The 26,189-nt window shown below is 55.6% G+C and overlaps 7 protein-coding genes across 7 annotated transcripts; 3 read left to right on the forward strand and 4 right to left on the reverse strand.

Moving 5' to 3' along the window:
* Positions 1-5,220: 5,220 nt before the first annotated feature.
* Positions 5,221-8,984, reverse strand: BGZ61DRAFT_472328 (tubulin folding cofactor D C terminal-domain-containing protein; the record flags this gene model as incomplete). Its single annotated transcript, XM_046248324.1, has 3 exons — positions 5,221-5,917; positions 5,972-8,760; positions 8,814-8,984. The coding sequence occupies 3 exons, from the start codon at positions 8,982-8,984 to the stop codon at positions 5,221-5,223; spliced, it is 3,657 nt and encodes a 1,218-aa protein (XP_046110741.1).
* A 922-nt stretch (positions 8,985-9,906) lies between these two features.
* On the reverse strand, positions 9,907-11,109 carry BGZ61DRAFT_340821 (glycoside hydrolase; the record flags this gene model as incomplete). The annotated part of the gene is made up of 1 exon (XM_046239344.1): positions 9,907-11,109. One exon carries the CDS (start codon positions 11,107-11,109, stop codon positions 9,907-9,909), a length of 1,203 nt encoding a protein of 400 aa, XP_046110742.1.
* A 1,174-nt stretch (positions 11,110-12,283) lies between these two features.
* BGZ61DRAFT_472330 (uncharacterized protein) lies at positions 12,284-12,700 on the forward strand (the record flags this gene model as incomplete). Its single annotated transcript, XM_046248325.1, has 1 exon — positions 12,284-12,700. The coding sequence occupies one exon, from the start codon at positions 12,284-12,286 to the stop codon at positions 12,698-12,700; it is 417 nt and encodes a 138-aa protein (XP_046110743.1).
* BGZ61DRAFT_441274 (uncharacterized protein) lies at positions 12,584-14,141 on the forward strand. Its single transcript, XM_046244566.1, has 3 exons — positions 12,584-13,549; positions 13,728-13,806; positions 13,865-14,141. The coding sequence occupies exons 1-2, from the start codon at positions 13,003-13,005 to the stop codon at positions 13,766-13,768; spliced, it is 588 nt and encodes a 195-aa protein (XP_046110744.1). The 5' UTR covers positions 12,584-13,002; the 3' UTR covers positions 13,769-13,806; positions 13,865-14,141.
* A 78-nt stretch (positions 14,142-14,219) lies between these two features.
* BGZ61DRAFT_89203 (uncharacterized protein) lies at positions 14,220-17,680 on the reverse strand. The gene is made up of 5 exons (XM_046257190.1): positions 17,196-17,680; positions 15,590-17,118; positions 15,442-15,532; positions 14,710-15,387; positions 14,220-14,643 (listed from the first exon to the last, which is right to left on the reverse strand). The coding sequence occupies exons 1-5, from the start codon at positions 17,410-17,412 to the stop codon at positions 14,369-14,371; spliced, it is 2,790 nt and encodes a 929-aa protein (XP_046110745.1). The 5' UTR covers positions 17,413-17,680; the 3' UTR covers positions 14,220-14,368.
* Positions 17,681-20,916: 3,236 nt separating this feature from the next.
* Positions 20,917-24,138, reverse strand: BGZ61DRAFT_441299 (calcium-activated chloride channel-domain-containing protein). The gene is made up of 8 exons (XM_046244567.1): positions 23,842-24,138; positions 23,723-23,760; positions 22,763-23,652; positions 22,599-22,707; positions 22,108-22,548; positions 21,519-22,053; positions 21,401-21,467; positions 20,917-21,336 (listed from the first exon to the last, which is right to left on the reverse strand). Exons 1-8 carry the CDS (start codon positions 23,883-23,885, stop codon positions 21,292-21,294), a joined length of 2,169 nt encoding a protein of 722 aa, XP_046110746.1. The 5' UTR covers positions 23,886-24,138; the 3' UTR covers positions 20,917-21,291.
* Positions 24,139-25,056: 918 nt separating this feature from the next.
* On the forward strand, positions 25,057-26,157 carry BGZ61DRAFT_489771 (Metallo-dependent phosphatase-like protein; the record flags this gene model as incomplete). The annotated part of the gene is made up of 3 exons (XM_046250252.1): positions 25,057-25,577; positions 25,639-25,720; positions 25,789-26,157. 3 exons carry the CDS (start codon positions 25,057-25,059, stop codon positions 26,155-26,157), a joined length of 972 nt encoding a protein of 323 aa, XP_046110747.1.
* Between the last annotated feature and the right edge of the window lie 32 nt (positions 26,158-26,189).

Raw genomic sequence — 26,189 nt, forward strand, 5'->3', positions numbered from 1 at the left:
CATGGGACCGACTGGCTCTGTCTTGGCGGGCTGCTTTGGTGGTGGTAAGCAGCGATGAAGAGATGAAGAGAGAGGGACGGGAGCCACCTTGATTCGGCCCTGTGGCCTGTGTTCTGTGCCCTGTGTGACGGCTGTGGAATCAGACCATCCATGGTACCGATACATGAGGTGCTTAATCTACACGGATGTGCTGTCGAACGTCCGCGCCGCCTCCTAGGGCGAGCTTAAGGTTGCTGTCAGAATCAGGGATCTCAGCCATGTCTCGAAGAAAGCTCCCGCCCAGAGCCCAGAGAGACACCTCCATGCCCATCATTCAGGAACATGCGTTCTGCCACAGAGCCTCACTTTCTCGCCTCGAGCGCCATGCCAGGGAAATGGCGGTGCGCTAGAAGGGGTCGGATCGTTGAAGAATGCGCAGCGCTGTCCGCCGCCACCTCGGACAGCCCTCTAGGTTCAGCCGACAGCCAGGAGGCGACCAGCCAGCCGAGATAGCGGGCAGGGACCGGGGAATGTGCGACGGGGGTTTACGGGCTGGGCGGGAAGCCACAGCTTAAAGGCCCAGCATTACGGTCGTTGATGTTTGATGCATGCTGCCGATGTAAGTGATGAACGCGTTGAAGAAGTGAGAAGAAGAAAATGAACGGCCGGCGTGCTGCTGATCACATTGCGTGCAGAACATGAAGCCCGAGCTCAGTGGCCTGGACTGGATCTGTGGGTGGCAGATAAGTTAGGTAGGTACAGAGTGGATGGCTGCGGGATGTGGGATGTGGGATGTCGGTGACCCAAGACAGACACCACACAAGACACAAGACACAAGACACAAGACAAGGCAAGCGTACGTGCCACCGAATCGCGAAACAGACAGTCGGACGGCGGTCAGACAGTGCCGAACGCAGCCCAGTGGAGCAGGACCGATGGATTGTGATCAGATCAAACCCCTAAGGTACAAGTACCTAGAGGTAAGTTAGGTAAGGTAGCTGAGAACTGCGACTCGGTGCGAGGTACCTGGGAATTTCGTTACTCTCGCTCTCTAGACTCTGCCTCGCCGTTGATTAGTGGGCTTCTTGTGATTCCATTCCCCTGATGCCGAGAGATAGCAGCGGCCAGGGATGAGCGTTTTCCGGCACTGCGGATTGGTCCACCAGAGGGACGGGGCGGGCGCGAGGCCTTTTCCTGGACCCCCCGATGGTGTCGCATTCTGAGGGGCGCGTTGGTGGCGTCTTGGCGCTGTAAAAATCGAAGCTGATGCTGAGCTTGACAACGACGCCATGAATGATTTGATTCACGGGGCTTTCACACGTGGATTCTGGTCAGTCGAGGCGTTTGTGGCGGGCGGCAGGAGAGCAAAGATGACTCGGCCATGGCTGGCTGCATCCAGCTGTGGGCTGGCACCAAGGACGCCCGCTTGCTACCTATGCGGTGTCTCACGGATGAGCGCCAACGACGGTGATTCGTAAGAAAACCCTTCTTTTCGTGTTGGGCAGTGTCGGTCGTGCAACAGGGCTGTCGCACAACGGCTGCGGCAGTGAAGCCTGGCGATGCGGGCTGGCGAGCGACCGTCGGTACCAGTACGATCCTGTTCACCGAGTCAGGGATCCTTCCTGCGCGAGGGCTGGGGAAATGCCGCTGTTTGGAGAGCGGCATGCACTAATGAGGATTCGAATACCGGCACTCCGTAGTATGTCCAAGCCCTGTGGCAGCCACCGCCCCGGCAGCGGTCTGTAAATTCCATAGCATCAGCTCGGCTGTTGGTTGGCGTACTCGGTCAGCTGTCTTGCAGTCTTGCATTTCTGCACCGGTAATTGTGTCGCCAAGGCGTCGTGCAGCTTGACCCTCGTCATCGTTAGGATCAAATGTGAAGCGGAGAGCAGAGAGGCGCACGCACTGCTGGTTCGATGGCTTGGATGGCCGGGACACAGGGCTTTCCCAGGGCTTTCCCAGGGTTCCCCTGCAGTCTAGAAGGAGCCACATCCAGGCAAGCCCTGTCACAGCAGACAAGTCGCACAGTCAGTCGCACAGTTCAATTCGCAGCCCATTCGCAGCCAGTTGCAGCCACGGCGCGGTCAGCGTCCAATCTGAAGCCACCTTTTCCCCCCCAGGCCGCCCAGGTCCAACGTCCATCAGGGATACGTGCAACGCTGGTCCGCATCACGCGACAATGTCGTACTTCCTGCCCAGCTTGGACTGGGTGATCCCAACAGGCAGTCCTTTTTCTTATTCTCGCATGCCGATTACTACGTACCCAAGTTACTCCTACTAGAGCCTCGAGTCCTTCGACTCGACCTCGACCGTCACCCCCCGCTAACGCCCTGGCCACACCAATCGAGCAACTCGTCTGTCGTAAACGTCGCATCCTGGCCATGGCCGTGCCGCGTCCTGTTCCTAGTGGCTCCTCGAGCCCTGTCCCTTGTCTCGGGCCTCTCGCCTGCCCGTCCTGCTGGGACGGATCTACTCGGAGTCTCTGTCAGAATCGGCGTGTGGCAGCGGGTGGCATGTAATTACTCCGTACGTAGTGCAGACCAGTACAGGACAGCACCGCGGAATACGAATGTGAAGGATGGCCGTGCTTCCGCAGTGCGGCATTGAGTTACATGCGTCGTAGAATGCGTCTGCCTAGCCGTGCACCTGTCCTCATCTCATCTGCGATCCATCGCACTTCTGGGGGAGGAAACGGCCGGGGGCTCCTCGTCTTACTACGTTCTTGGCATGCCGCATCACAGAAGATCCTCCTCTCGTCAGGTCCACCGTTGTCCCGGTCTCATGGACGAGCTGGCCCACCGTAGCCTGTAGCCCACCCAAGCCAACATACTCCTTGCCCCGGATTCGACTCGTCAAACAGACTTGTCTCCTGGATTCTCAACCTGGTCTGCTTATCGGGGCTCGTCGATTACAGAAATGATTCTCTCCAGTTGATATCCAGTTAATATCCAGCCCCTCGGGCCCCTCCACGCACTCCATAATCCACCCGGCCCACAGCCCACAGCCCACGCCCACAACCCACGGCCTTATCAGCATCTTCAGTCACATCCCCACCCCTTCGCCTTATCTTTCTTGCTGTGGATTCGGCCCCCCGCCCGTCCGCGATAACGGCGGCGTGGGATACAATACGACATGATGCGATTCCAAATGGGTTGAAGCACCGCATGATCTTCCGCCCCTCTCCATCGCCTCAATTGAGGCCAACGGTCCCCTTAGTGAAGCCAAATGTAATTCGGTACCCATGACAGCCAAGACAGCGCCCATCCATCTCGCCTAGCGGCTCCCTACCGCCTAACTCGACTCAACAGTGCTGCCAAATTGATGAGGGCATCTCCCGGCTCAGACGGCTCCGAGTGCTCCGACATCCCTCACAAGCGATGAGCGCTATCACTCTGCCAAGAGGCTTCAATCATCACCGTGCACCGACATGCAACATGTCGCCTGCCTTCGCCAACCTGCGAGGGACCGCTCAGACTCGTTGATAGCCTTCTCCAACCTCGTCGGATGTCAAATATGAGATCCACCCATCCTGGCCTGGCACGCTTGGCCCTCCAGCACCACCGGATAGCCATGTGCAAACCCCCCTAGCTTGAACATCGCCACCACAACTCAACGATTATCACTTGCACTTGACAGAGCTGTGCACCTAGTCAAAGCTACTCGGAGCCCCGCCGGATCTCTACTTCCTCCCCAGACGAACATGTCGCATCCATAGCGCTTCATATTCCCTCTCCCTCGGCCTGCCTCTATTCATTTGCGCATGCCGCGGTGTTCAGGGCTTCGCCTTGGCGTCAGCCGAGGCATGACTGGGCCGTATGTCTCGTGACGACCTGTGTAGCATCAACAAAAGCCCCGCGGCCGTTTCTTGTCTCGCGCAGCGCGGCTGTTTCTTGTCTCGCGCAGCGCGGCTTTGCCAAACCGTGCCAATTGGATTTAGCCTGGCAGTTTCCATGTCCTGTTATCTGCCGAGCTGACGATGTCTTGTCTCCCTGTTTCCCTGCTCGGCTCCGCCACTTCGGCACGTGCAGCCCGTAACTTGGGCCTTCATGCCGGCACATTCACGTCCGCTAGACTTGTTGGCTCGTGTCCGTTTTCAGCCTTGGCTTGCACTTGTTGACCTGGCCAGCTGATGCAGTCGGTGGCTTTTTACTGGTAATGTTGAATGACTTGATATCCAAGAAAGCCTTTGAGCCGACTTACACCATTGGCGTTGGCGGGAGTTGGTTCTCTAAGGATACCCCGCCATCCTCTTTTCCAAGCGTTATTGCTTGTTGAGATCGCCAGCACCCATTACGTACAAGTCGCTATTAGTAAGTAGAGTTTCTGTGCCAACTTGGGGGAATGACGTGCCAGTCACATAGTAGTAATCGGCCTCACTTCCACGACACCTCCTCTCAGCCGAGCATCACATCTAGAAGCCTTCTAGACCGAACCTACTCTCAGCCCATGGCCTTCCCCCGCACCTTGCCTCCCACATCTCGCATCACCCGCCCAGGAACTCGACACCAGCCAGTGACATCGATTTAGACTGCATGACTGGCGCCCCTCCAGCGTAACACCATTTTTCGCCAACACGACTCATGAGTGATTCGGTTGCAAGGCAATCAAACCTTGTTCCCGATTTGGGCGTGCCAACTTGGGGGTTGCAATCAGTGTGTCAATGGTTATCCAAGAGCAAGGCACCCTGGACCAAGGGGAACGGGCTGGGATGGACCGGACTCGGTTGAGCAAGATCGAAACAGGCCCTAATGAACTCAAAAAGTCGTCTATCAACGTCTACCCGGCCAAGACTAGTGTATCCAAGGATTCCAGGCTGCTTCTACCGATCTCGCAGACTAGTCCGACAGCCATCAATCGATTCGACAAGGCACAACAGATTTCGGGCTACCCGGTCCTGGGCCAGTATTTCCTTTCGTGTGGCTTAAAATTTCTCCCTCTGCTTGGACATCCTCATAGATTGGATTGTTATCAGAATGTTCTGGGCTCACCTGCGGGCGCCGGGTTCGTTGTCACTAGGATAATTATTCACCTTCCTTTTGAGGATTGATGGGTGGGCGTCATAATCCTCACGGTCGGTACATACCGGCTTGGGGATGACACCAAGTTGTTGGCTCCCTCACCCTCACTGAGGTGATCATGGATCAGGCATTATGCATCTCGTTGACGACTTGGTAGCTGTAACGTCAACCATCCACCACCCACCCATCAACGTCTGCACTTCCCATCAGGCAGCACCCGTCATCATCCTAGTCGCAGATCCTCCACTACGGCCTTGATCTGTGGCTTCTTTGCCACTCCCCAGTCGACCCCCTTCAAGCGCTCAGCGACATCCTCTTGATCCCCCAAGAGACCCCAGAGCGCATCGACCACCACGCTCTTGATTCGAGGCCATGGGTGGAAGAACAGTGCTCCCAGCCGCTTCCGGGCCTCCATGACGCCCGCCTCGGCGCCCGCCTGATCCCCCATCGACGCAATTCCGCTATACACCTTGACGCAAGCCTCGAGTTTCCGCACGTTGCCCGACTTGTATCCTGCCTTCTGAGTTTGTAGGCAAAGGCTGCGAAAGTTGACGGTGCTCTTCTGGAAGAACCCTACGTGGAATAGGAAGGCAATGATCTCCAGTGTCGGCACCAGGACCCTGTCTTGGCCTTGCCGCGTCTTGAGGTTCTGGAACAGGCCTTGGCATACCAGGTCGAGATTCTCTTGGTTGGCCTCGCAGTAGTCCGACAGCGCGGCCCGACTAGCAATAACCAGGTCCTCATTACCCGTGTCTGCAGACGTGACGAAGCCGGCTAGGAGCTCCGCCATCCAGGCTCCCGGGTCCGACGTTGCCAAGTCCCGAAGCAGGGGCTGGAGGTGGTCAACCGAATGGAGATGGAGAAGAGCCTGGAAGTACGGCATAGAGGAGAAGGTGAGTTCGCGGAACTGCGTGGAGTGACTGTGACGTAGTTAGTGAACACGCCTATGAACCGTTGAGTAATATTGTACAAACCTATCCTCGAGGACCAATGCAACTGCAAGCTGAGCTTCTGGCCGAACTCGATCAAGCTTCTCTGCTGAGAGACGAAGGACGCTGAAAAAAAGGGCTTGTACTGATGCCTCTGCCCATTCACCTTTAGCAGATACACCGCCCAAGTTGTTCCATAACGCCCTCACGGCCCGCAGAGCTTGGACTCGGACGTGGGATCCGACATCACCCCTTGCATTAGTAGTGTAGTCATTTAGGCTATCTGCGATCAAGCCCAAGAACTCCATCGGCTTGTTGTGGTGAATGCGGCTCTGCGTGAGACTCTGGAGTATGGCGACTCTAGTCTCGACATCACTGTCCCAGTGCCACCGTTCCAAAATGGCTTTACAAGCAACATCGCCGGACAGGTCAGCAAGAGGTTGAGCAATAGTCAAGGCATAAAAGTATCCGTTGCCGTGGGCAGTGGCACGACTTGTCGGTCGATTCTGGACCATCTGGGCCCATTCACCCAGAATGCTGTTCCGGTCGTCTGGTTGAGAGAAAATTAGGAGTATCAACGCTGCCTCTGCGGCCGGTTCGATAGTGTCCACTTCGTTTCGGTTGAGCCATGCCGGGATAATGGAACGCAGCGAGGAAAGAAATCGGGCCGCTTGATCATTTGTCTTGTCTGAGGAGTCAAGGGCAGACACTAGACTCAAGTAACCAGATTCATTCTCCAGGGAGAGAAGTTCATGGCCAGTGCCAACGGATTGTCCTGAAGATACGCCTAGGAGTGCAACTTGGAGAATCGGCAACAGCGAGACAACGAGTCGACTGGCCGCTTCAGCAAGGAGCTCCACTCGTCGATAAGCAGTTGCCTGCAGGTCGTCGAGAATGGCAGCTGCCGATTCGAGAACTTCGTGGATTAATGACATGTCGAAGGCGGACCCCTTGTTGATCAATGCGGGAAAACAATCCAGGGTTGAGGCAAGACACAGCAATAACCCATGTCGTTCTTCCACTTGACGAGCTTGAAGCGTCTTCAAGTGCGTTTCAATCAGCCGGAAGGAGGCCTTGAATTGGGTAAAAGGGTCTTCACAAGTGGCATCGGAGAGTTGAAGCGTCAGGACACCAAATGTTGTCCCGCTTACTCGTCTTGATGGTGCATCAAGATCGCCGATTCCCCTCCATCCTAGAATAGTGTCCATAACAGCCTCACCGTACTGGTTGGCCAATTTCGCTGCACCCACGGCTACTTCTTCAATGGCCCTGGATCGTCGGGCGACAGCATGGTAGTCAACAGCCTGGACAACCCAGATTCCCTGTTCAACTGTGTCTGGGTGTCGGCCGATGAGCTCTTGCAGAGCAGCGGAAGCGCCACGTCTAATGTTTCCGGCGGGATCCAACGAGGCAGTGATGACGAGTTCAGTGCCCAAAACTTGCAAGATGGAACTGGCGGCGGGATGTGCTTTAGCTGCAAATACAGATTTCATAGGGATTGCCAGGAGTTCCTCGGTTGCGTAACGACGAGCCAGTGCCCATATACCGAAGCAAGCTGCATCGCGCACATTCGATCCAATGCTACCACCAGACATGCTTCGCTGCTCAAATGACAAGCCAAGCAAGAGAGCGTGTACGATGTCTGATAGTTGCGCGGCTGGAGGGGATCGTCGATATAGCAAATGTGACAACGTCAGAGTCAAACCATGCCACTCAAGGTTGTTGACGGCGGACAGGTCTCTGACTGGCTTGGCTCCAGTTGTTTTGATCCAGAGGACATTCCGGTTGAGAGACTCAAGGACAGCCTCGACGACTTGAGAAGCCATATCGGGATCCAACTTCAAAGCAATGATGCTCAAAGCTTTGCTAGCTGCAAAGCGTACGGGTGTGTCATTGTCGGCGACGCTTTCCAGAAGATAACCGATGGCGGTTTCCGTAAGCTCTGTGCTTCTCATATCCTGCGGGGTCTGTCGCAAGAGAAGAACGACGACGGTTCGGATGACTTTGAGAACCATCTTTCTTGCCAAAGCAAATGATACGATAGGTTTAGAGAGTTCAGTCTCGGTCGTTGAAATGGCGTGGACAGCGTAGAAGATGGATGACAGATATGGGTTCATGTCGGAGGTATCCGACGAAGATCGTAGCACACCGGCTAGAAAGGAGAGGACTCCAAGATAAAAGTAAGTCGTTTGCGGAGGGGTGTCCTTCTGTGACCGGAGCGAGGCGAGAGACCAGTTCACAAGGCCTTCAAGAACTCCAAGCTGCTGCATATCTCGTCGAGTTGCCATCCTCACTAACAGGGCCTTAGCCGCGTCTCTTTCTTTACCAGGAGTGCTGAGGTACTTGATAGCAAGCGGTATCATTCTGACAGTGATGGCTGGGAGATTTTCTGGCCATTTCATGCCTGGGATTTCCGGGGTGTCAATATCTTGCAAGTCCACAGAGGAGATGGTGGAGAGATCGAAAGGTGCCAGGAGCAAATGAGAAAGCCAAAGAAGGACGACATATCGCTCTTCCCATGACCACCTTGTCAGAGACTCCTCGTCTTCTGAGGGCTGTTCTGATTCCTCGATAGCTAGGAGCAGAAGTTCAAGGTACTTGGTTTCGACATTGAGAAACCGCACAATGATCTTTTCTCCTCGGATCTTGCAAAAGGTGTACAGGATCTTGCAGATGGCGAACTCTACAGACACCAGCAGCTTGGAACGAGACGACAGCGTCTTCCCACGGTGTCGAGTTTGCAGATGCTTCAGAAAAGCGTCAGCCAATAGGGGAATCCACTTGGGCAGATACGGGTCGAGCAGTTGCGGGAGTTCCTGGAAAGGGTCCAGAAGCTTGGAAAGCGTTAGTAGCACACAAGAGTAGGTGAATAGACTAAAATACGTACGGTCGACGTCAACCGGAATATCTCCTTGGCTCGAACCCGTGAGCGAACCCGTGAACCTCCATGGCCGTCGGGTTTCCACAGGAAATCGTGGAGAGAGCGGTCAAAGTCGCCGAGGAGATCCCCAGAGATCTTCTGCAGTTTGATATCGAGGTCGGCCTCTGGAGCATCCATGGTAGCCGTAGGACCTGCGAGATGCAGTTCTGAGGGGTGCAGGGACGTGGACGGAGCTTAAGACGGCGGCCGTGCGGGTGTGATGTATGTCTTGAGAAACAGGCAACGCCTCAGATGCGACCCCAGGAGTAGTGGGTCAAATGGCCGAGGGTTGTAGGCAGCTAAATAACTGGCCCGCCGAAGTGAAGTCCGCGCATTCAGTCAGGTGAGTGATAAATGTCAGGTTATCGTAGGCTCCTTCTCAAAAACGTGGCTATTTAGTTTATGGGCTCATTGAGCTGTCGGTTCCTGAATGCATGGTGATTAGTCTTTATACAGTGTAGATAGTGCTAATATTTTCGCATTAGCACGGACTTTATAACCAAGAGCGCGGTTGCACTGATTGGCCCTAGCCCATGCACTGGAACATCACCCTCTGTCAGGTAGGTAGTGTGCCGAACTCCGCGCTCGGATCAACGTATAAGGATCTTACCCACGGTCCTCGTAACGACGACACCCGTCAGTTTATTCTCCTAGAACCTGAAACAGGGATCAGCTCTCATACCCCTGTCGAGATACCAGTCAAATTGTAGGGCGTGGCATGAGGTTGCATCGTCATGCCCAATTGTTTCTTCTACCGGTACGTACTTCACGACCCTGGCGAGATTGACGGATCAGGAGAAATGGCATAACAGACAGTTACGTTACTAAATATTTTGTGCCTCAGGTAGGAGGTACCTAGGAATATATCCTCTAAAAGGGTATCAAACATTATTGAGATCTGCAGAGGCCTCCCAATGCAGATCTGACCCAAGCCATGATCCGTTCCAAGCAACCGCTTGGCCTCCCGACAAATGAACTCCAGAATTCGCCATGCCCCTGATGCGAAAATGTGCATCGTCTACATTTTCCCCCATTCCGTTCTAATATTAGCAATCGTAAATTAATCGTCGGCCACGGCAATGGCGGCCACGATGGCATCCAATGCGCTGCTATGCGAAGGGCCGGTGGCGTCCACATAGGGACCGGTCCATGCAACACCGAGGCGGTCGTTCTTATTGCGGTCGTTCTTCCAGATAGAATCAGCGTTCTTGATTATGAACGACTTGAATAAGTCCTGGGGTGCGACCTCGTGGAGGTAGCGGAGATTTCGGATGAAGACGCCCTTGAATTGCTGTCCGTCGGTGCCACAGTGAGTATCGCTGAGCTCGCAGTCGTCAGTCTCGACTAGAATGCCATCATCGTTGGCGAGCGCCTTGATAGCTGCCTTGGCAATCTTCGTCGCACTGACAAGGTAGAAGTTATCTCCAGTAGCAAGGTGGAGCTCGACAAGGCCGCCGAGGATGACGCCCTGGTTGTAGCTCCAAGTCTGCAGGCCATTATTCTTGCATTTGGAGTCAAGCCCATCGTTGACGAGGTCGTCATCATTAATTATGCCACTCTGGCTGAACCAATCCCAATGCTTCTTGGCAATATCCAGGTAGGTAGAGCTCTTCTCGGAAACTCGTCGTGCCAAAGAAGCCGCGACGGTGAGGTACAGCTCGTTGGTGATGGCATTAACGTATTCCCTGTCCTTGCTCCAGTATACGCCGACGCTGCAGTCAGAGCCACTTGCGGTCCGCATATCTTGGAAGATGGAGACGGCCATGTCGAGGTACTCCTGGTCACCAGCAGCATCATAAGAGCGAATCCAAGCAAGGGCCCACCAGCCCTCGTCGTCGTAGTAGTCGTTTTCGAAGTCATCGAACCCACGCTTTCCGATGAAGTCACGCTTGGCCATGCAGCCGGAGTCCAACTCGATGCAGTATGTAGATGATACCAAGCCCTGATTCATGGTCTTGATGGTTTGAACTTGTGTCTTTTGGGCGTTGTTGAAAGTGGTGCGCATGAAGCCACCAATGTTGAGCTCGTTGGCTTCGTCGAGGCGGAGGGTGGTGAAGTCGGCCAACGTGGTCAGGGCATTGGCGCTGTTCCACCATGCGTTGTCCCAGATGCCGGTGGCAGCATTGTACCAGTCCGCGTTGAGTCGGTCGATGCCTGCATAAGCTCTATCGACGTATGTTTGGGCGTCGGTAGCCCGAGGCTGAACAGAAGAGGCGAGACTGGCACGGGCAACAAACCCTCCCCAAGAGAAGTCGTGCAACATGATGTTCAGTTGAGAGCGGTCAAAGGGGCAGGTTTTTGTCGAAAGGGAGAGAGAAACGAGGGTGAAGACTTATATACTCTGCCGTGAGTGACTGATTCAGTGTCGTCGGGGGTGAGAGGCTATCAGGAGGGTGCGGGCAGGAGACTATATACAAGCACAACAACCTCATGGCCACAGAGGAGGGCCAGCCAGTTCTGCGGCGTGGACCATGGTCGGACGTTTCCATACTTAGACCGGCGCCAGGTTCATCGCCCGGCATTGAGCTGATCCCCCCGACGTGGCCGCCAGAGCCGTGGATACACTTGGAGAGATAGCGAAGGGACGGTCAACCAAGGGAACCGGGGGGTCCATGACGGCGGTGGACCTGAGGCTCAGGGCTAAGAGCGCAGTGATTGGCGCGCAGGGCCGATGGGCAGGAGATGCGACGCGCCGAGCGCACAAGAGGCTGCGGGCGGATGCCGTGCTGGACAACGACATGTTGATTGTCGAGCTGTGATGGGGCAGCAGTGGTTTCAGGATGAGATTGAGTTGTAATGCTAACAACCCGGCAGGATACCAACCAGAGAGTAGAGACAGCCCAGGCCGCTAGTGGCCGCGAGTGGCTCGAGGGTCCAGGTGTCCCTGGCGCTACAGTGGATGCATGCACTATTTTTTGCCTCTTTGGTGCCGGGGGGCCCTGTGGCTTGCCGGTGGCTCTCTTGTGGCTCCCCTTGTGGCTCCTGGACCGCAGTGAGGACTCCCACTGCCGCCCCTCCTCCCCCTCAGCGCCCCTCCACAGAGCCTCTGGCTTGGTCTCATCGGCGCTAGCTGAAGTGCCGTGGCAAGCTGTGCCACGTGCAGCAGGTCCTGAGGACGGTCCCTGAACCTGATACGGCCTGCTGCCGTCCAAAGGCTTCCAAAGGGAGCATCTCAGAACCTACTTCCTACCTAGACCTTACTTACCTGTATCCGTCCCGTGCTGCCGTTTGTTTCGCCAGGTTGACCCTCGTCAATCACTCAGGGACGCCAACCGCCCACAACCCTGTGAGCTTCTACCGCCAAGCAAGCTAACACACACAAAAAAACATGTGGGCGGCTGTCTGTCGTGCATCTGTTGGTGCTGCGTTGTCGCTGTGCCTGCGTCTGCGGTGTGCTACCCCGGCCATGATCGCATGCACACCGAGATTTCGTCGTCATGCGAATTCGCCCAACCCCCATCCCACGGCATCGCCTTCATGATGCGCTGGCCCTCCGCGTTGGCCACGAACCAGGGTCCCGTCTGCCAGTTTGCCCGTTTGCCCGTTTGCCCGTTTCAACCCGTCCATGGCCAACTTGTCCATCCGCCCAACCTGGGGATGCCTCTGAATCATCCCATGGTTATCTGGCCGTCTCCAATAAAACCGAGCCCCGAGACTTACGACTCGTTGGACAAGCCCGGGATGCGCTCCCAAGTGTGGGCTCCACAAGTGCTCTTGCGCAGGACCAACTCCTGCTCCGGTTCAATCTGTGCACCGACCAGACGCCTCCCGGCTTTGGTGTGCGCCCATCTTTATCCTCTGCCACCGTCTCTGCCGTCTACTCCTCGGCGCGTGGGCCAAGCATCCGCGTCTGAGTCTGTCGCTGATCGATCACGACCGTAGCCTCCGACATCAATCCTTTCACCAAATAATAGGGGCCCGCGAAACACAGCATCGCGTGTACCCTGGCCTAGGGAAACGTCCGTCAATGATCCGACTGCCCAAGCGTCCCCGCGAGGGACCCGTTATCGTGGAGTAGTCCGGCGTTTCTATATTCGGTCCACCAGCGGGCCAGGGTCCGTGATCCCGGCCAGAGGAATCCTTCAACAACTTGCCTGCCCTACGTAGCATATGTGTGTGCGTTTGGTATCACGGAGCTCTCTGCAGTCTGCACGGCATGCTCTTGTCCTCCCAGCTACGGTCCATGTGGACGGATCTTCACTATCGGTGGCTTAGCGATGATCCTTTCGCCAACACATCCGTCTCTGTGAATGCTGGCAGTTTTCGTTGGGAGCGTCACTGCATCCTTGAAGTGCAAAGAGCGTTGGGAAAGCTGATTTTGCTCCTGTTTTCAGCACTACAGACCGCGATGGCTAACCAAGTATCAGATAGATGGTTAGGGCTTGCAAACTCGCTAAACTTGGAATCTACTCAAGACACGCGCATGTCCCTCCGCATCCATCATCCCTGCGGAGCGGCACATCACCTGTTGGTTATTCTCCGATTCTGCGTATGGATCAATGCTTACACGCGAGAATTCTTCCTAACTGAGCCTGAGGGTAGTATCCCGTCCTCCGCAATACGAGGCGTCGATGCTTGTTATCCCTTTCCACAACCAACCAACCAACCAAGGTGCCAGCCAGCTCACCTCCCGGAAAGCCCCGTTTTGAGGAAACGAGGCATATGTTCCAAGAGCTTCCGGTTCCTCGATATCTGTCGCCCCGGTGAGTGATGTTACCGCCTTATTCATTCAGTTCTTAGGCGCGCAAGGCAACCCAAGAGTGTTGCTCGAAGTCATGGCGCTTATTCAAACGCGCCAAACACCCCAAACTCGCTCGCTTACCTTGAACAACACCACCATTGGCCCTTAAACCACGAGAGCCCATGAACTAATTTGGGCAGGTCGAAATTACCCTCGGTGGCTCAGATGGCCTAACAGGTAGGCCGACTTTACCATATTGAGACACTCATTGACGCTCTTGTGAGTGATACAACAACCCATGTGCCAAGGATACCCAGAGTTGACCAAACCTTGGCAGTGGAGACAATGGACTTTATGCCAACGCATTCAGAAACATTGGGCCACACATACAACCAACTCAGTCACATGGTCCAGCCTGTGTCAACACTGCATACTCCGAAACACACACAACCTTAGCCGCAGTCATTCACACCCTCGGAAAAGCCTCCTACGTATGTCGCGCAGAATGTCTTGGCCCAGCACGCACAAGCACAACATAGGGTGACTATGTCGCCATTTAGGCTGTGCTGGGGATGACGACAAGTCCAAGCCCACGCGGTACCGGCACCAAACTCGAAATATTGGATTGAACCAAAAATGAACCTCGTTTGTTATCATATGGTACCTTATTTACCAACAAATCTAACCTTTTACACAAGAAATTCGGGTTATGAGACAATGTACATGGGAAACCTCCCGCCTGTGCAAAGAAAGGGTATATCGATCAAGACTCCCGACGCCCATCCTAGCTACCAGTCGTAGCTCACATCTATCGCAACCCCACCATCATGACTTCGCGTCTTTAGTAGTATAGGCTTGGCGGTGGGGGCGTTTCATGGCTGCCCGTCGAGCCGGCAATACTGGCCGGTCGTCCTCCTGATCGGTTTGATTTTCGGGTCCCGAACCTGGATAGGACGGATCCTGACTTGTTCTTATCGCTGCTCAAGATACTTACTCGGTCGGAGTTTGTTCCGCCCGCCTCCCGCACTGTATTGGGATCGACAAAGGCCTGGGGGAAGATGCCCCATTTGCCCTTCGAATTAGTACCGGACCAACACCAGTGATCTTGGTACGCCCCTAAGAAAGAGTCAGCACGGTTCCCTGGATCTCATCAGCCGATTCGGCATCCGGGTTTTCACTCACAATTGACGTTGCTGAGGGTCTCATCCTTGTCAAATTTGAGCCAGTCGGTGCCCTTCCTGTCCTTGACGCTGAACTTCCACTTCGTTGTCACCTGGAGTTGACTGGTTCCGGCCAGCTGGACTTCGCTGTCTGGCGGCGGATCCAACTTCAGAATCTCAGTCGGCAAGGACGCAAAGTTGCCGTCGTGCCAGCCAAAGGCCCACTCGCCTACATACTTATCCGGCCATGTGATGCCTATCACATTGGCCCCTTGAGCCATCTCCAACGCGGGGGTCTTGTCTAGAAGCAAACGCTGGCCGTACATTCGCCGTGCGACTTCCCTGGCTGTTCCCGTGGGCATAAGCACGAGCTCGTCACCTTTTTCAATGACGGGGTGTGCCTCCGCTGGCGTCTTGAAGTGAAGGTCATAGTCATTATGGATGTGGTCTGGAACCGTTTCCTGGTCCACGACAATGAGTCCGGGAATATCTGGTAACGGTCGGGGGTGGCGAGCCAGATGAGCGAAGAGCGCCTTTTGACTGGTGAAAATGGTTGCGTCGCTGGCGTGTAGGGTTCGCCCCATGTGAACGCAAAAGAGACAACCGTACAGGACATCGTCAGAGCGTCGTGTTGAAATATGACACTTCTGAAGGAACCGGAGACGGAAGCCGATTCCATGCTTGACAAAGTTACCACGGTCTGGCTACAGTCAGCAACAACTTCCTCAATTAGCCTATGCAAGGAAGCACATACCGGCTTTGTGGAGATCTAGCTCAATCTCATGGAAGTCAAGCTCAAAGAGGCACTTCACGCATCTTCCAATCGTCGCAGTCGTGGCAAAACCCTACAAAGGTTAGTTGATCCTCATGGAGATGTCGAGGAGATGTATTGGGTGACTGACCGCCTTTTTAGTTTTCTTAATTCCAATACCTCCTCTCATGACTTCCTGGGCACCGTCACAGAATCCCTTGTGGAAATAGAAGGAACTTAGGGAGGTAATCCTGCAGTCTATAGCGTGGGGGTTTGGAGGGTGGACTGGCTCAATCGGCTCGCTATCCACCGGGATAGGGCCGTAGTCGGCCTCCGAGATCATCGGGGGCCGCTCCGTCTCATATCTGTTTTCGTGGTCGTGTTGGCGACTGTCTTGATGGCCGTTCTGTTGGCTGAGTTGGTGGCCATTTTGGTAGCTGTTATGATGGTCGTTATGTTGCCCGTTTTGATGTCCATTCATCTGGGTGGGAGGTGGTGGGAGCGGGATCTGGGGCGGTGGTGTCGGTGTCTTTGCCGATCCACGAGACGAATGTCTCACTGGTGGCACTGGCAAGGCCTTCACGTATATCGGGCTCAACGGCGAAGTGCCGAGGGTGGGACTGTTCTGAAGACCCGATATGGTGGATACACGGTTGTCCGCAGTCATAGGAGTGGTGGATCCGTCGGTGCGACGCTGGTCAAAGACGGAACTGAGTTCTGAATCCAGCGACTCCGGGCGGGATGACGGAGCCCGGGTGTCATACGCAGGCGGGAGTCTAGAACCCGGTTGCGAAAACCTGCCTTGGGATCCTCGATCAGCCACAACTTCCTCAGGAATAGACGAGGACATTATGGAGGTGGCATTTGAGTATCTACCCCGCGGGGATTGGCCGGGGAAGACGTTGTAGGACCTCTCGTAGCTGACAGGTTCAAGCCCAGTGGGGCTGAGCCTCGATTCGTTGCTGATTTGAGATGTCCGGTCGGGCACTGCCATGTTCAACGGGCGTGGCCGAGCTGGGGAAACTCCCTTGGGTCCTGTATCTGGGCTCGTGGGCGGCGAAATGGGTTCGATGGGCGACTCGACAGGCGCGACTGGAGCCCTTCGCTCAAAGGCGAAGTCGTCCTGCATACGACGCTCCGGGGCTGGTGGCGGGGTCTTGACATCCCACGGATTAGCAGACGGCGGCCGAGGAGGCGGCTCGATTGGTGTAAGTTGCTGTTGGCGCGGTGGCTCGGGGAAATCCCCGTATAGACCCTCATCAGGGCCAGATTTGGAGTGCATCAGCCGTCTCAGCTGGTCGGTCGCCGCCTCGACGGTGGGGGGGTCGTTGCCTGGCCGTGGGGAGGCGGCGATGGGGATGGGCTGAGGAGAGATAGGTGGCATCGGCGGCGCGTTCATGTTGGCGGAGGTATATGGAAACAGCGAGGGCACCGGCGGAGGCGATGGGGACATGGGAGGGGATCTGGGCGCGGACATGCGTGTCATGATGGATCGGGCATCGTGGTCGGCAGGCACCTCGAGTTTCATGCGCATGAGGATGTCGTATATTCTCGGGGCAGCCTTGCGCGACATGGCTTGCAGCTCGGCGAACTTTTCGGGCTCGAAGTCGTCGAGCTCGATGAAGTCGTCAAATTCCCAGAGGAGATCGGTCAATTCGGTGCGAAAGCCGCCGATATCGTCTTGGGTCGAAGTCAGCAATGTGTCCCGTGGGTGGGCGGGCCGGCCTGACGCGCGGCGGGGTAGGTGGGCAACATACCGTTCTCCTTGAGGGCATCGACGAAGTTGGAGCCGTACTCGTCGAGGTGCTTGCGACATAGCGGCTCAATCCTCTTCAGGGCGCGCTCGCCTTCCTTGACAAGAGCCTGGGCGGCCTTGAGCATGGGCTTGTCATCACCGGCGTTTTCGACGGCGGTGCGACCCTTCTCGACCATGTCCCGGAAGGGCGTGACGACGAGGTCGTTGACGTCGTCCATGGTGGGCGGGCTCTCAACTGAACAGCAGCACCGAGGGCAGACTCAACGTGGTGCGGGTTGGTTGTGACGACGTCTCACGGTTGGCGGAAGGGACCTTGAGGGAACGGAAGAGAGTGGGCGTGTAAGTCAATATGAGGGCCGCAGCAACGAGGGACGAGCAGGCGCAGCAGCAGCAACGCAGCAACAACAGCAGGGGGAATTGGGGGGGTGCATCACACGACCGAAAGGGGACCGAACGACGGACGGCAAGGCGACGGATGAACGGCCGGTGGAGCCTTGGGCTTTTGAGATTGAAATAGCTCGATGGGTAGCTTTAGTTTCGAATGCGAGAAAGAAGGAGGAAAAGAAGGGGACTTCGAGAACCGGACAGGTAAGTACCAGAGGACACCAAAAGGACCCCAAGTGGCAGCTAAGGACAACCAGCGGACACCAAGTCGTGAGGGAGGGACGACGCCGCATGCGACCAAGCCAAACAGAGCCATCGCATACCCTTGACAAGACGACTCATGGATGGACTGGCTGGGCTAGAAGGGCTGGATGGATGGCGACCCTTGGGCGACCCATAGGGCAACCTGGGATCATCATCGCTCGATGCAGGCAGAGCCAAGCCAAGCCAGAGACAGCCCTGGAGACAGCCCTGGCGGAGGGCTAACAGCTACCTGCCTAGGTATGCAGGCAACGCAGACAAGTGTAGGTGCGTTAACAAGGCGTCGAACCGGAGAGCAGGAGGGCAACAAAGTACTGTACATGACGGCCCCAGGTACATGCGCCGTACTCCGTACAGCCATCTCAAGGATCCAGATACCTACCTACTCCGTAGGTACCAAAAGAACCCGGGATGAGGGCAGCGCGGGGTTTCGCACGTCGCGGAGCGCAGGGTGCGCCGGTGCATGTGCCGCAGCGCCCACAGCCATTGGCCGCCGAGGCTAGTCGTTCAACGGCGCAGTTGGCGCGGTGGGCTTCGCTCTGGTGGACGAGAATGAACTCCCCTGTGAATTGATCCTAGCTAGACTCCTAGACTCCCAGACTCCTAAATAGGCTGGTCTTCTAGCCCGGGACGATGGACACTAGACACTACGGAGCAGAACAGAGCTAGGCGGGATAGAGGCGACCACGAAGCCCTGAGGCTCCACTTCCCGCGCCCACGTTCAGCCCTCAGCGCCCTGGGATTGGGGGAACTCCCTCCACTGAGATACCCAAGATACGGACGCCTACCTACCTACGCTACGCGACTCGATCTCCACCCATCACCCAAGTTGCGACTCTCCGGCGCCTCCCCCCCGTGTCAAGCCTAATGAGATGGCCTCATCGCGGGCAAATCTTGGCGATGGCGGCATGGGGGAGACAAGCCCCTGGGTGGGTTTCCAGGGGCCCGGTTTCGAGCTATTGTCCTTCCTCCCCCTCGCTCGGTCACGCATCTGGTCGACAGTCTCGAGATTCCGAGATTCCATGCCGTGATGCTGACCGAGCGCCGTTTCTGGGAGTCGCGAGGACGCCACCAACGGGCCCGGCGGTTGCTATAGCCCGGGCTACTTGTCTTATTCCACATTGGAGATTCAACTCGGGAGCTTCGTTTCTACCGTCAACAAGTCTTTCGCCTCTTGCGACGGCGCCGACACCCCGCCGACGTTGCAACACCCCCTCCGGGTGGCGTCTTGTTTCCCATCTTGCCATGGATACTTTTTAAAATGACCATGGTGTGAGCGAGGCCGAGAAACCGAGCAACCAAAGCCGCATTCGAAATTGGATACTTGTGTGGCCGCTATTCTAGGGGGTTCTCTCTCTTAGACGCGACGACGTCCTTGATTGGGATGGAGAGACGGCGAGGCAACGCTGCGTAGCTTTGTCTCCAGGCAACAGACAGAAATTACCTGTAACAAAACTTGAAAAGCGAATCGCACCAGGCCATGGTTGATATTCTACACGCCCTGAGAACGGATTGATAAACCGTGATCGACCCGCAGAGTCTAGGATGTCGATCCTCAGATTGGCGTCACTGTCTTTGTTTTTTATTTATTCTCCGTCGAGTCCGTCCAGAGCAGATCACTTCTCTGATCAGGTAGTAAAAACGTGGCCGGCCCCCGTCGTCGACGACATGGCCAGCCGGGTCGCGCGAGCAGCGGGAGATTAAAGAGATGAAGGCATCGTATCGCTGCAGTAATCTGTCAGCGGGATCCATCCCGAGGGTGGGGCGGCAGCCCGTGTGTTGCGGCTAGGCTTGGGGCCTGGGGCTTGGGGCTTTGAACTGGGTTGAATGCCGGGGAATGAAACGAACTCTTGGGGACTTTTCTTTTGTACAGGGTGCTGTTCTTCGCGATGGAGGAGTGGATTTGCCTCGAAGGGGGAGGCACATGCAACGAATATGCAACAAGCCCACATGCAACTTGAGGTAACTTATCCAACTCCATCGCCGAGCCTTCTCCCGCCCGAGCCTTGTGTTGTCCAGCCACTCTGGCTTGTCCCGGCTCTCTGCAGCACACCCTACTCGAGCTGAACGTCAGAGTCTGCCTAAATACCACTGCAAGCCGTTTGGCAGCCCATGTTTATCAGGAAACAGGTCGCCCGTTATCATGGTTGCCTGGTAGGATGAAGGAGATCGGCTGTGTTCGACAACGAACGCAAGCACCTACACTTATCATGCTCGCAGCACATCCCGCAGAGTGGCCTCAGCATCTAATAGTCTCTCCCACTTTACGGACCATTGAAGCCATGACCACCGTCTGGCATCATCCATGATCCATCCATCCACCTCGAGCTGCATTCGTCCCAAGTTGATTCATCAATAACTTAACTTACCCTTTGGAACGCTTGACTTTAACACCGCTTGCAACTCGCCACACCGAAGATTGGATGGCCCACGGCAGATCCCCAGGGGAGCCTGCAACCGATGCATCACATTCGCATCCTCCGCCGATCCCAGACAAATAAACACCAGTAACCCAGCCTGCCTCTCACGAGACCTTGTCGGTCCTCCTCACAGACCCATGTACTCTGTACACGACAGGCAGGATCTAGAATCCCACCACCGCACTACGGACTGTCACTCTCCAAATTCCGCGCCTCATCAGCCCCTAGATGCGCAACCCCCGGCACTAAACAAGCGTCCCCGGGTCACGCCACGCCCAACACAGCAGCTGCAGACAATGCTCATCGAACTAAGTTATCAGCTTCCCCCGATCTGGGCCTCACTGGTGCCTTGCCAATCTGCCCAGGACACGTACTCGTGGCTGCTGTACGTGTATGTAGACGAATGTCTACTACGCAGTGGAATCTCAACACCATCCATCCTGTGCGTGGCGTCGCTGTGGCACCTCTAGTACGGAGAGAGCCCCTCCCACGGCGACCGGGCGTTGTGGGCCGAGGCCAAGCCCAAGCCCAGCTTGCTGCGAAGGGGGCATCGTGAGGCAGTCTTGGTCGCACTGCCGCAGTTGTCGGCCTTGAGGGGGGGCGTTCCAGAGGGGGCGTTCTAGAAGCCTTGCTTCCATGGCGCTTGCTGGGCTGTCGGTCCGCGATGGCTTCTCACGCCTATTTGCCTCCTCTACTAGTTCTTATCTCGCGACCGAGTCGCATCTTAGCTGACTTGGGATTGGCTTCCGTCCGGGGAGGGAGGTCCGGAGAGAGCATACCAGGTATCCCATGAGAGATTGACTGACTGACTTACGACAACCCACTTTGAGACATTCAATCTGTCACTGCAACCCAGAACTAACGAATACAGCAACCATCATCAACTTCAAAGTTCGCATCATCATCTCATAACCTATGCCTCTGCGGGAGGCGCAATCTCCCCCGGCATCACCGATCATCTTAGAGCCTCCCATAGATATCCGGACCCCGCTCATCATGTCTCCTCCATCCTATCCCATCCTAACATCCTATTTACGCCTTTTCACTTGGGGCAGGTGCCTTCTTCGTCTCAGCAGCCTATCAAGCCACCGCGGTTAGCCACATTTGCCCCCACACGTTGAGCAAGGTTCATCAAACTTACCTGCTGTTCAATCATCCTTCGTCCGACGTCAATCGTCTCCTGTAGGCCCCGCTGCCGTTGCCAGAACCTGTGCCCACATTAGCTTTGTGAATATGCAGCTCAAGGGGGTCAATCCTACTTTTGTTCGGGGGTTCCATGTCCACGGATCGACATATGTCGAGCTTCCTCCTCCAGAGCTTCTCGGGTGATCTTTTCGGTAGTGGCAATTCCGGGGGTTGCCACCACATCTTGGCCCAGGAGCTCTCCCAGGAGTTTCTTCTTCGTCGAGTACCGCTCCTTGCGCTCTTTCTGGAGTCCTGGGCTATCTAGCTTGCTGAGAACAAATCGCGCCGCCATCTGTGCTGCCAAGTAGAAGTGCTCCGCCAAGAGGATGCTGAGTAGAAGGCCCCATCCCGTGATCTGTGATGTCACTCCATTGGTTTCATCCTGAGAACGGCTGCACAGGTAGACAATCGCTGCACTGGTGATACTGCCCAGCCAAGAGAGGAAACCCATAGCAGTAAGCCAAGGTCCGATAGAGTCGGTTCGCCAGGGAATCGGCCGACGGCTGCTGATGGCAATCTTGAGTGCATCAGATCGCAACTCAACCCAGTTGTTGACGAGGAAGCAGCAGGCTGCAAGTGGCCAGGCAACCGAAAATAGAGAAAGGTAGCCTTTGAAGTGTTAATAGATAACCCTCCACAACATTATTTCCATATGTAGCTTACCAAACTGCATCACCATCTCACGGTAGTCGCCCGATACGTCATAGGCCTCCAACTCGCACTCCTTACGGACTCGCTCGAGAAATTCCGCCTCCTCCTTGTGGTCGTAGGTTTGCTTCCCCTTGGTCTTGAACTCCTTGGCCTTGGACATGGCCTGTTGCTTAACATACGGCACAATCACCTCGGTCGCAAAGTTAACAATCTGGGCTGTGACGGTGAAGTAGAACATCTGATTGGTGATCCGGGCTGGGTTGATCTGGAACTCCCGGGTAGGCAGAGGTTTCTCGCTGAAGGTGATGGTCTGCGCTGTCCTCCTCCAAAACTCGAGGAAGGGGACAAGGATATGTCCAAAGGGAATGTAGACAAACGCAGTGAATAGTGGTGCCATGTAAGATGTCATGAAGTTGAGGACGAACTGCTTCTGGATAAGAGCGGCGTCATGGGCTAGAAAGAGTCAGCTCAGTCAGCTCAACTGGAGCATGAGGATTGTATACCATCAACGGTGGCATAATTCTCCATGGCGGTCAGCTTCTCGGCGGCTTTCATGAGAAGGGTCGAAATGGTAGGTGTTCCAATGACCAGAAAAATTGTTGGCAAAAATCCCTGGCTCGGTTAGTTGATGCATCTCTAATATGGCTTGGGGGTTGAGCTCGCTCACCAAGTACTGCTTCCCCGGACCATTGTAGACTTCGTTGATGAAAACTTCCAGCGAGTTACACGTCACAATGAGACTGCCCAGTGCAATGACGCAAGCTACCGTAAAGGGAATCTGAAGCAATTGAGTCTTCACGCGCTTGAGAGGTGGGTAAACCTTGACGACCTCGCCAGTTACGGCATCCTCCGCCTCATGTTCCCACTCGAACTCGGGACGGGATTGCTGGATATTGGAGACTCCGCGCACGCCCCACTGAACTGCAAGATCGACCTCCTTCTTCTTCCAGTACTCGAAAAAGACGACGGACCAGAGCCCACAGAGTAGAGCATATAGCGTGGAGAATCGACCTAGAAGTAGCCAAGCCCCTAGCCCGAGAGAAGAAGGGACGACGAGGAAGCGGAAGTAGGAGCCAAGGAAGGCAAAGTAGAAGGCAACGTTCTCACCAAACTTGTCGCGGATACTGTCGAGGTCCTCCTGGTCCAGCAAGTACTTGCTGCTCCACTTCTTGATCCAGGCCTTGTTGAAGGCGTGGTTATGCAAGGGGAAGATGGCGTTGATATGCTTCCACTTAGCATTGGAAGGCGAGATTCCGGCGCCGCCCTCGTTCTTGGGCTTGATCATCAGGAGATATATCAGGCGCAGACGTTCAGCCTCGGTGACGGGTTCGCTCTGCAAGGCCAGGGCGACATTTTTATCAGGGGCGGATGCGCGGACGCCGTGAAGCCAGTCTTGAAGACGAGCACGGTAGACTTGCTGGGCGAGGAGGTCGGCGGAAGCGATCTTGACCAAAACGAGGAGAGAGTCTTGGTCGCCATGGCGGACTTCTATGGCGAGGCCAACGGCAGTGAGGGCCTCGACAAGCTGGATGAACCCGGCTTCGGCAGCGGCGCGTTCTGGTGAAGGAGTGGATGGTTGATCAGTCGAGAATTCAAGCTGGGAAAGGCGATGGAACTGGTGATTTACCTGCGGGGGGGACTTTGTAGTGGATGACAAAGTCGACACTGGGAAGCCGTGGCTCGTTAGTCTTTCACATTCCACGTATATTTGTTACAGGTTCAGAAACGGGCGGGCAAGGCACGAACCCAAAGTTGCCCTCTTGGGGCACGTCGTCCCGGGGACTGGACATGGCTGGCGTGAGGTTGGTTCACGAGGGAGGACGGGAGAGGAGAGGTTGGACACGGCGAGGGAGGGATTCAGAGGGAGAGGGAGAGAGAGAGAGATTGGGATGAAAGAATCGTGTGTCTAAGGGAAGTTCCTGGTGGTGGTGCTCCCAGAAAGAAGGAAGGAAAAACAAGAATCAGCACACGACACAGCACCACGACGCCAGAATGATGACGACTGTGATAATTGCTTGGCAGCCAAGTTGGAGAAACAAGCTCTGGCGAGTGGAGAGGAAGAGGATTTGGGGGACCGGACCGGACGCGGGAGGCGACGTCACCCGCCGATCTTTAGGGCATGGGTCTGGCGTGCCCCGCAGCAAGCTCAGCTGTACTACGTAGTAGTCTCTCAGTTCTCCCTTGCAGCTCTCCCAATAATAGGCCTTGACCCCACTGTAGCTTCAGCTGTGCCGGGGTTGATGGGTTGATGGTCTGGTCTACTGGTCAGCTCCCTCACGATAGATCACCTCGAGGTTCTGGCATTTTTTCGAACATACAAAGTAGTTTTCAAATCTCAAAGGCGCCGATGCATCATTCTCCTTTATTAGTCCCCGATTCCAGTCAGTACTGTCCCGTTCTTTATAGTGCAGCTAATACACCCACGTTTGTTGGACTGGCTCCGAATATATCCAGGCAAGACCTGCAGGATCGCAATGACGCGACTATTTATTGGGCCTCAGTGTAAAATAATGCACAGCTATCACTCTCTGGCCGCTTGCTTACTAGGTACGAAGGGATTCTCCATGTATTGACCCTACCGATATCCCTAATCACGAGTATGCCAGACCTGGCTACTGTTAAGTCCCAGGTGCCCTCAATCCCACTACACTACAGGAGCTTGGAGCGGGGGGTGCTCCCTAAAAAGCGTGCGTGCCTTCATCCGTTGGCTACCAGTCAAAGCTCCCTAATTAGCCCAGCTCCAGCTTAGCCGACGACTGATTCGTCCGCCATCAACGTCACTCACTCACTTTACTTCAACACCATCGTCATCATCATCATCACCATCATTACCATCATTACCATCATTACCACCATCACCCAACAGCCTCAATCAATTGAATCAGCCACACGAGTACAGCATCTACAATCGCTTAATTATTCCAAGACACCACGCCACCGGTTTCTCCACCGCCCCCAGCCATGGGTCTCCTCACCTGGCTTGGCCTACGACGCCGCAACAACTGGGAGCGCATCACCCTCCTTGATCACCTCCTGGAATCGCCGCTCACCTTCCTCGCCATCCAATTCTACCACCTCGTGCTCTTCCTGCGCGGCCGTCCCTTCCGTCCGCCCCGCAACAAGCCCGCCATCCGCGTCGTCTGCATCTCCGACACGCACGACCAGACAGTCTCCGTCCCCAACGGCGACATCCTCATCCACGCCGGCGACCTCTCTAACGCCGGCACCGTCGCCGACCTCGATGCCCAGCTGGACTGGCTCCGCTCACAGCCACACCCCGTGAAAGTCGTCGTCGCCGGGAACCACGACAGCTGGTTCGACCCTGCCAGCCGCCCTGCCGATGACGTCCGCACTGGCGCCGCCCCGAACCTGACGGGCATCAACTACCTGGAGAGCAGCATGACCGTGCAGGAGATCAAGGGTCGCAAGGTCCACATTTTCGGTGTCCCAGATATTCCAAAGATTGGGAAAAGCGACTTTGCGTAAGTCACACAAGACACCAACATTGGTCGACATCACCTGACATGAGCTCCCTATATTCAGCTTCCAATACACTGATGCCACGCAGCCATGGCTGAGCAAAATCCCCCTCGAGACAGATATTCTCATCACCCATTGTCCTCCGGTGAGGCCCCCCCCAGCTTCTCTGGCTCTCTTCCGGTGGCGTCCTACTGACTCGCTCCCGCTCACTAGCTATACCACCGTGATCTTGGCCTCGGCTGCCGTCACCTCCTGCGTGAGATCTGGCGCGTCAAGCCCCAGCTTCACATATTCGGCCATGTCCACTGGGCATATGGTAAGGAGTCCGCCTTTTTCGATGAGTTTCAAGAGGTGTATGAGCGTCTGCTCTCCCGACCCCGGCGCGGTCTCATCCGGGACTTTGTTCCTAATGAGACTTGGATCGACATCGTCTCCCTCGTCTACCATGGCGTTCACAGCGTCCTATGGAAGTGGCTCATGTCCGGACCTGGAAGCAACCAGGGCAGCGTGATGGTTAATGCAGCCCAAATGTATGGGAACACGGGTAAAGTGAAAAGCAGAGCTATCGTAGTCGAAATATAGACGTGATTATCACGTCAAGAACAAACATGGCC

This window comes from Ilyonectria robusta, assembly GCF_021365365.1.
Source record: "Ilyonectria robusta strain PMI_751 chromosome Unknown BGZ61scaffold_2, whole genome shotgun sequence".
In the NCBI taxonomy this organism is placed as follows: Eukaryota; Fungi; Ascomycota; class Sordariomycetes; order Hypocreales; family Nectriaceae; genus Ilyonectria; species Ilyonectria robusta.